At 38.9% G+C, this 10,042-nt stretch overlaps 1 protein-coding gene across 1 annotated transcript in view; it reads right to left on the bottom strand.

Annotated features, from left to right (window-relative positions):
- LOC128699120 (homeobox protein CHOX-CAD-like) overlaps positions 1 to 10,042 on the bottom strand; it is a 126,179-nt gene that overhangs the window by 94,917 nt on the left and 21,220 nt on the right. Inside the window, exon 2 of the mRNA XM_053791644.2 lies at positions 2,879 to 2,917. Within this exon, the coding sequence (XP_053647619.1) occupies positions 2,879 to 2,917 (39 nt within the window). The remainder of the gene's footprint in view (positions 1 to 2,878; positions 2,918 to 10,042) is intronic.

Below are 10,042 nucleotides of genomic sequence, written 5' to 3'. Positions count from 1 at the left end.
ATACGAGGGTATTAATGTGAAATTCTTAAGCCTTATTGTAACGTTGTTCTACGCCACTTGCAGGGGTCAACACCCCCTGCCCCCGATTGCTGGCCTGATCGACTAGGCTGTTAGTGTTGGCTTCGCAGAGTCCAGCGTATGTACCACACATCAGCTTATGAAAGATTGGATACAGGAAATTATCACGTTTCCTCCTGAGAACAGCCAGAGATCTGTTGGTACTCCACCTTATGCGCGAAGGGAGGGCAATGATGAGTCCTGGTCCTCTTACACTTAATGTGACAGAAGAATTACAAGGAAGGGAAAAGTAAGTCAACTTCCTTGGAATAAGAGCTCTTCACCGACTTCCCGAGGAGCCGCAGACAATAAAAAGGATGGTCTGCCAGAGCGTGGCAGACCATCACACTGACTGACGGCAGGTTATTGGAAAAAGGTCTCGCCGACAGGACCAGGTCCCTGGAGACCACCTCGATCCCTCAGCCAAACTTAACTGCCAATTTGGTGGGCGTTACTGGCGTTTACTGGCCCACGGTAGTTAGTGGGGGCGGGTTGTTACATTAGTGGGGAGGATTATGTAGTGGGAAGAGTTATGTAGTGGGTAGGATTGTTATGTAGTGGGAATGGTTGTTTTGTAGTGGGTAGGGTTGTTATGTAGTGGGTAGGGTTATGTAGTGGGTAGGGTTATGTAGTGGGTAGGGTTGTTATGTAGTGGGAATGGTTGTTGTGTAGTGGTGAGTGTTGTTACAGTAGCGGTAGTATTGTTACAGTAGTGGAGAGTGTTACAGTAGTGGTGAGTGTTGTTACAGTAGCGGTGAGTGTTGTTACAGTAGTGGTGAGTGTTACAGAAGTGGTGAGTGTTGTTACAGTAGCGGTGAGTGTTGTTACAGTAGTGGTGAGTGTTGTTACAGTAGTGGTGAGTGTTGTTACAGTAGTGGTGAGTGTTGTTACAGTAGTGATGAGTGTTGTTACAGTAGTGGTGAGTGTTGTTACAGTAGTGGTGAGTGTTGTTACAGTAGTGATGAGTGTTGTTACAGTAGTGGTGAGTGTTGTTACAGTAGTGGTGAGTGTTGTTACAGTAGTGATGAGTGTTGTTACAGTAGTGGTGAGTGTTGTTACAGTAGTGGTGAGTGTTGTTACAGTAGTGGTGAGTGTTGTTACAGTAGTGGTGAGTGTTGTTACAGTAGTGATGAGTGTTGTTACAGTAGTGGTGAGTGTTGTTACAGTAGTGGTGAGTGTTGTTACAGTAGTGGTGAGTGTTGTTACAGTAGTGATGAGTGTTGTTACAGTAGTGGTGAGTGTTGTTACAGTAGTGGTGAGTGTTGTTACAGTAGTGGTGAGTGTTGTTACAGTAGTGGTGAGTGTTGTTACAGTAGTGATGAGTGTTGTTACAGTAGTGGTGAGTGTTGTTACAGTAGTGGTGAGTGTTGTTACAGTAGTGGTGAGTGTTGTTACAGTAGTGGTGAGTGTTGTTACAGTAGTGGTGAGTGTTGTTACAGTAGTGGTGAGTGTTGTTACAGTAGTGGTGAGTGTTGTTACAGTAGTGATGAGTGTTGTTACAGTAGTGGTGAGTGTTGTTACAGTAGTGGTGAGTGTTGTTACAGTAGTGATGAGTGTTGTTACAGCAGTGGTGAGTGTTGTTACAGTAGTGGTGAGTGTTGTTACAGTAGTGGTGAGTGTTGTTACAGTAGTGGTGAGTGTTGTTACAGTAGTGATGAGTGTTGTTACAGTAGTGGTGAGTGTTGTTACAGTAGTGGTGAGTGTTGTTACAGTAGTGGTGAGTGTTGTTACAGTAGTGGTGAGTGTTGTTACAGTAGTGGTGAGTGTTGTTACAGTAGTGGTGAGTGTTGCTACAGTAGTGGTGAGTGTTGTTACAGTAGCGGTGAGTGTTGTTACAGTAGTGGTGAGTGTTGTTACAGTAGTGGTGAGTGTTGCTACATGGTGTTCAGGTATATCTCTCAGTATACATAAACCCGGAAGTATATTATTCATTGCATATACACTGCAGTGTGTTTAATACAGTGTATATACACTGCAAGTGTTTATTATAGTGAATATACACTGCAGTGTGTTTATTGCAGTGTATATACACTGCAGTGTGTTTATTACAGTGAATATGCACTTACAGGTATATATCTCGGCGCATATATATTCCAAATACGTCAACCATTAAGCGCCTTTCGAGATATCAATGTACCAAAGCATGAAAAAAGGCTGTACATTTTAGACCTCTAACTGAGGTCCTCTTCAATAGATACCGTTAAAAATTTCCTCGTCTACATTTCATGTTTCAGGTATAGTACTCAGTATACTACCGTTCCCAGTATATAGTGGTTATTACACTACAGTCCCCTATAACATAGAAAGTGCCCTCCTCTATGACACGAAAAGTACTCTCCTCTAAAACTCAGAAAGTGCCCTTTGTAGCACAGAAAGTGACCTTTATAACACAGAAAGTGACCTTTATAATACAGAAAGTGCCCCTTGTAAGACAGAAAGTGACCTTTTATAACACAGAAAGCGCCCTTTATAACACAGAAAGTGCCCTCCTCTATAACGCAGAAAGTATTCTCCTCCAAAACTCAGAAAGTGCCCTTTATAACACAGAAAGGGACCTTTACAACACAGGAAGCCTCTTCATAACACAAAAAGTGCCATATACAACTCAGAAAGTGCCTTTACAATAAGAAAGTGCCCTTTACAACATAAAAGTGCCCTTTACAACACAGAAAGTGCCTTTCATAACACAGAAAGCACCCTCCTTCATAACACAGGAAGTACCTTCTTCTATAACACACGCAGTTATAGTGGCAATTCCTGTATAACACAGGTCACAGTGGAACTTTCCCTGAGAAAGTGCCAGTGAGCCATAACAACTGACCTTTTACTGACAGTCCATCCAGGTCCAAGTAAGCGGCATCTGCAATGAGAAGAACTTTGGTAAGTTACCAGGGTAAAAAGACTCTTGATCCCTTAATTAGGTGCTGTATGACGTCTTCAGGTTAGCGCTTCCCAGCCTGCCTGATCCGCCAGCCTGTTGCTATTGTTTGATAAGCAAATGATATTTTATTTTAATTTGTTAAGTTAGGGTGTAATGAGCTGGCCATGCAGGGCGCTGGCAGCAACAGTCTGGTTGACCCGGAAGGCCAGTCACGTTTTAACCCTAGAACTTATGAAATTACTGTCATTGCCACAAATGCGAGGAAAATGATAATGGCAACTTTTAAATCAAAGAAAATGATAATGACAACCTTTAAATCAAGGGATGCCAAGCCAGTCATGTTCCTCTTTAAGTTACTTGTTCTCTCTAGGCTGGAATATTGCTGACAATTAGACACAAATGTAACATCTGGGTATCTTTAATGCAGACGTTTCGCCATCCAGTGGCTTTATCAATACAAATTCTAGGACATAATTTGAAGACAGTAGAACTATATACAAAAGATGAGGTAATCAGTCCCTCAGCCTTGGTGTTGGTGTGAAGAGCACCGTGGTTGTGAAGAATGTGGAGCACTGGCAAGAAGGCTGGCGCTTTTTTGCTGGAGTCACTAACGGCCCCTTTCAAGGTGGGCGAAACTGCAGATCTGGGGACTATACAGAGAGCCTTCACTGCACGTATAAGTACTTTCAAACATCTTAATTACTAGCAATGTTTGAAGTCCCTTGATCTGTGCTCCTTAAAATGCAGGCGAGAAAGATGCACTATAATTTACACCTGGAAAAATCCTAGAGGGACTGATCCCAAATCTACACACACCATAAGTGCACGGAGAGACATCACAGTAAGTGTCAGGGAGCCAAGACTATTCAACACCCTCCCGTCATACATAAATGGGATTACTAATGGACCCATATATGACTTCAAGAGGGAACTGGGCTGTGGTTCATGCGGTAAGCAGTAACAGCCTGTTTGATCAGTCCCTGATCTACCGGGAGGCCTGGTCATGGACCAAGCCCCGGGGGGGGCGTTGACCTCCAAAACATCCTACAGGTAGACTCCAGGTATATCAAACGTCACTAAATTCTTTGACTATACTGACACAAGTGTTACTATGTATAATGAAACGTATGTTATTCTACTCTGAATTGTATATTTTTATACTATACTGAAGTGTACGTATTTCCACACTGTACTTAGTATTCCATACTAAAATGCAACTTTTTATACTGTACTGAAAGTTGAAATGATGTTAAGAAGAGTAAGTGACAGAAATGCAGAGAAACATGTACCTGGGTGTACATGTACAATGTACACACCCTCAGTGTGCACACCTTCAGTGTACGTACCTACAGATTAAATAATTCTGTATGTTTTGTATACAGATGATTTACTATCTTAATGACTCACGTCCAGTAGGTGAGTTTTAACCAAAACACATAAATTGCGTGTATATATATATATATATATATATATATATATATATATATATATATATATATATATATATATATATATATTCTTCCTTGAAGCCTTTTTATGCACTTCTCCGAGGCTATGGGTCCCACAATTTACACCAGAGGTGGACCCCATCCTATATTTATTATAAAAAAAAAATATAAATATATATATATATATATATATATATATATATATATATATATATATATATATATATATATATATATATATATATATATATATATATATATATATATATATATATGTCGTGCCGAATAGGCAGAACTTGGGATCTTGGCTTAAATAGCAACGTTCATCTTGCCATATAGGACAAGTGAAAATTTGTGTATGCAATAATTTCGACAAAATCATTCTGAACCTAACGAAAAAAATATATTTCATTGTGCTTCTTCATTATTAAATTATTGTAACACAGAAAACTGACCGGTAATAGGCCGGGTCGCCGCGGGGGCGTTGACCCCTGCAACATCCTCCCAGTGTTCGGGTAATGGAAAAAAAAAATGTACGCTCTGTAGAGTTGCATTCCGTCCTGTTGTACTGGGAACATGGTCAGACTCAGACCCACGTCAGGAAACACTTGTCCTGTTTCCTGACATAACTTACCTAAGCTAACCTGTGGGTCTTTGCTTTCGATTTTCACTCATTCTTAACTTTCACTCATTCTTAACTTTCACTCATTCCTGCATTTGCACATCCTTTCCGCCAGAGCTGTATAATCCTTGCGGATTTACTGCCTAAATTTATTATTATTAATGAAGTATTATAATTATTATTATTATTATTATTATTATTATTATTATTATTATTATTATTATTAATGAAGTATTATTATTATTATTATTATTATTATTATTATTATTATTATTATTATTAATTATGAAGTATTATTATTATTATTATTATTATTATTAATGAAGTATTATTATTATTATTATTATTATTATTATTATTATTATTATTATTATTATTATTATTATTATTATTATTATTATTATTATTATTATTATTATTATTATTATTATTATTATTATTATTATTATTATTATTAATGAAGTATTATTATTATTATTATTATTATTATTATTATTATTATTATTATTATTATTATTATTATTATTATTATTATTATTATCATTCTCTACCAATCTATTACATAAGAAAAGATTGAAAACCCACTTTCATTTCTTTCTGAAGGCGGTTAAGAACAAAGAGAAAGTTTAATTTAGACAGAGGATGACGTTTCTTGTGCAAATGGAGACGAAGAGTCACAGAACTTAACACACGTCCAGACAAACTCAAAAAAAAGAAATACAGATATGAGAAGAAAACACTGAATGTCAAGAATAACTCGAGAGAGACAAAGGAAAAAAAATCAGTGTATTTCGGATGTTCTTGAATACACTGATTTTTTTTCCTTTGTCTCTCTCGAGTTATTCTTGACATTCAGTTTTAGCTCAGTGTTTTCTTCTCATATCTGTATTTCTTTTTTTGAGTTTGTCTGGACGTGTGTTAAGTTCTGTGACTCTTCGTCTCCATTTGCACAAGAAACGTCATCCTCTGTCTAAATTAAACTTTCTCTTTGTTCTTAACCGCCTTCAGAAAGAAATGAAAGTGGGTTTTCAATCTTTTCTTATGTAATAGATTGGTAGAGAATGATAATAATAATAATAATAATAAAAATAATAATAATAATAATAATAATAATAATAATAATAATAATAATAATTTGTTAATAATAATAAATTTAGGCAATAAATCCGCAAGGATCATACAGCTCTGTCGGATAGGATGTGCAAATGCAGGAATGTGTGAAAGTTAGGAGTGAGTGAAAACTAGGGGTGTGAGGGTAGAAGTGTGCTAGGGTAGGGGTGAGAAAGGGTAGGAGTGTGCTTGGGTAGGTATGTGCAAGGATAGGGACGTGCAAGGGTAGGGATGTGCAAAGGTAGGGCCGTGCAAGGGTAGGGATGTGCAAAGGTAGGAGCGTGCAAGGGTAGGGGTGTGCGAGGGTAGGGATGCGTGATGGAAGAGGTTAGCGGAGGTGGGGGTTAGTGCAAAAGTAAAAAAAAAAATTGTGCAATAGGTTAGTTCCTGATAAAAAAAAAAAAAAGTCAGAGAACCTGCATCAAGAGTGGGACCTTCAGCGAGGAGGCCAGTTAGAGTAAGTGTGTTGGAGCAGTAGTGTTATCAAAAGTGAACCCTGTCTGCGTGTCTGCCTATCAAGGCAGACCAATCTGTTAACTGAGAGTGCCATCTGAGAGTCCTTACAGAGCAGCGCTGGTGGTTTCTTCATGTGGTTTCGGCTAGTGAGTTGCATATGTCCGATGTGTAAGTACGAGAGTGCCAGAATGATAGGGAACAACAACCCAGTGAGATGTAATCATCTAGTGAGGTGCAACCATCCTGTCTGGTCCACGAGTGTAAAACACAGATAGTAGTTCCTAGACAGTAGTCATCCAAACATACATTACTATCCTGTTATACAAGTGGGAAAATACAATATGTTGTTCGACAGGAGTCGTGCCCTACTAGTGTAGAACACAGACAGCAGGCGCCTAGACAGCAGTTTTACAGACAGGTACTAAGATCTTTTGTTTCTTCAACAAAGTAGTCTGGTCTTTGTGTATTGTTGTTTCTTTTTAGCGTTTATACATTTTACAGTTGGTTAGGTTTGTTTATCCAACGTTTAACTAACCTAGCTTCACCTTAGCTAACCTAACCTAACCTAACTTTACCTTATCTAACCAAACTTTACCTAACATAACATAACCTAGCCTAATCAGCCTGGCTGATCCGGCACTGACTTTAGGTATCTGTCCAGCTACCTCTTGAAGACAACCAGGGGTCTATTGGCAATTCCCCTTATGGCTGGTGGGAGGTGGGCGAACAGTCTTGGGCCTCTGACATTTATTATGCTTTCTCTTAGTGTAATAATGGTACTTCTACTATTCACTGGGGATATGTTGCATCACCAGCCAAGTCTTTTGCTTTCGTAGGGACAGATTTCTGTGTGCAGATTAAGGAGCAGTCCCTCTAACCGTGTGTACAGGAAGCTGTCAAAAAAAAAAAACGTACTTTTGACATCCCGACATGCAGTGGTTAGACATCTCGCTTCACGAGGGATGGAAGACACGACGATTCGTGCCCGCATAACTCTACCTTAGATGGGTCTCGAGAGTTTTCCTTCCCCCACAGTGTCTGGTCCTGGATCAAGCTGGTCTGGTGACAACCTCGCACATAAATAACCGAGAAATTTCGGTCTCCATCGGACGAGGACTCTCGACAGTTCCTGAAGATGGTTTCATAGTGACGCGAAACTGGAAAACTAGAAGTTAGAGATGCGGTGTAAATCACAAACATCTCTAAGCCTTGCAAATACGGGATTGCATGTTAGATTAATTAGCACCTGGCAACACCACTCACAATGACGGATCATAATGTTTGTTAAAACATCGCTCTTCCTTTATTATTATTATTATTATTATTATTATTATTATTATTAATTATTATTATTATTAATAATATTATTATTAATTATTATTATTATTATTATTATTATTATTATTATTATTATTATTATTAATTATTATTATTATTATTATTATTACTATTATTATTATTATTAATTATTATTATTATTATTATTATTAATTATTATTATTATTATTATTATTATTAATTATTATTATTATTATTATTATTATTATTATTATTAATTATTATTATTATTAATAATATTATTATTAATTATTATTATTATTATTATTATTATTATTATTATTATTATTATTATTATTATTATTATTATTAATTATTATTATTATTATTAATTATTATTATTATTATTATTATTACTATTATTATTATTATTAATTATTATTATTATTATTATTAATTATTATTATTATTATTATTAATTATTATTATTATTATTGTTTTATTATTATTTATATCATTGTTTTATTATTTATATTATTATTATTACATTATCATTATTAATTTTATTATTATAATTATTAATATTATTATTATTATTATTATTATTATTATTATTACTATTATTATTATTATTATTATTGTTACTGTTGTTATTTTATTACGATTATTTTACGATGATTATTAATTTTATTATTATTCATATTATTATTAATTATCATTATTAATGTTACTATTATTATTATTATCATTATTATTACTATTATTATTACTATTATTATTACTATTAATGTTATATGGAATGACAGAGCCTTTGGCTAGACAATAAGAAACTTTAAGTTCAGAATGAACGAGAGTCACACAGGGGCCAGGAGATAGAGCAAGCAAAAAAAATATAACTGAAATTGAAAAAAATCCAAAATATTTTTTTTCTTATGCGCAATATCTATGGTAAAAATCACATCTAGCACCAGACACTTATATCGGGCCCTTGCATCAGGCCATCGTATCTGGCGGGCCCTTGCTTGCATCAGGCCATCGTATCTGGCGTGCCCTTGCTTGCATCAGGCCCTCGTATCTGGCGTGCCCTTGCTTACATCAGGCCCTCGTATCTGGCGTGCCCTTGCTTGCATCAGGCCCTCGTATCTGGCGTGCCCTTGCTTGCATCAGGCCCTCGTATCTGGCGTGCCCTTGCTTGCATCAGGCCCTCGTATCTGGCGTGCCCTTGCTTGCATCAGGCCCTCGTATCTGGCGTGCCCTTGCTTGCATCAGGCCCTCGTATCTGGCGTGCCCTTGCTTGCATCAGGCCCTCGTATCTGGCGTGCCCTTGCTTGCATCAGGCCCTCGTATCTGGCGTGCCCTTGCTTGCATCAGGCCCTTGTATCTGGCGTGCCCTTGCTTGCATCAGGCCCTCGTATCTGGCGTGCCCTTGCTTGCATCAGGCCCTCGTATCTGGCAGGCCCTTGCTTGCATCAGGCCCTCGTATCGGGCGTGCCCTTGCTTGCATCAGGCCCTCGTATCGGGCGTGCCCTTGCTTGCATCAGGCCCTCGTATCAGGCGGGCCTTGCTTCCATCAGGCCCTCGTATCTGGCGGGCCCTTGCTTGCATCAGGCCCTCGTATCGGGCGTGCCCTTGCTTGCATCAGGCCCTCGTATCAGGCGGGCCTTGCTTCCATCAGGCCCTCGTATCTGGCGGGCCCTTGCTTGCATCAGACCCTCGTATCGGGCGTGCCCTTGCTTGCATCGGGCCCTCGTATCGGGCCCTTGCTTGCATCAGGCCCTCGTATCTGGCGGGCCCTTGCTTGCATCAGGCCCTCGTATCTGGCCCTTGCTTGCATCAGGCCCTCGTATCGGGCCCTTGCTTGCATCAGACCCTCGTATCGGGCCCTTGCTTGCATCAGGCCCTCGTATCGGGCCCTTGCTTGCATCAGGCCCTTGTATCAGGCGGGCCTTGCTTGCATCAGAACCTCGTATCGGGCCCTTGCTTGCATCAGACCCTCGTATCGGGCCCTTGCTTGCATCAGGCCCTTGTATCAGGCGGGCCTTGCTTGCATAAGACACTCGTATCGGGCCCTTGCTTGCACCAGGCCCTCGTATCGGGCCCTTGCTTGCATCAGACCCTCGTATCGGGCCCTTGCTTGCATCAGACCCTCGTATCGGGCCCTTGCTTGCATCAGACCCTCGTATCGGGCCC

The sequence above is a fragment of the Cherax quadricarinatus genome, chromosome 54, assembly GCF_038502225.1.
Source record: "Cherax quadricarinatus isolate ZL_2023a chromosome 54, ASM3850222v1, whole genome shotgun sequence".
NCBI classification, from domain to species: Eukaryota; Metazoa; Arthropoda; class Malacostraca; order Decapoda; family Parastacidae; genus Cherax; species Cherax quadricarinatus.
Note: the sequence above shows the minus strand (reverse complement) of the source record. Positions and strands in the feature narration are given on the sequence as shown.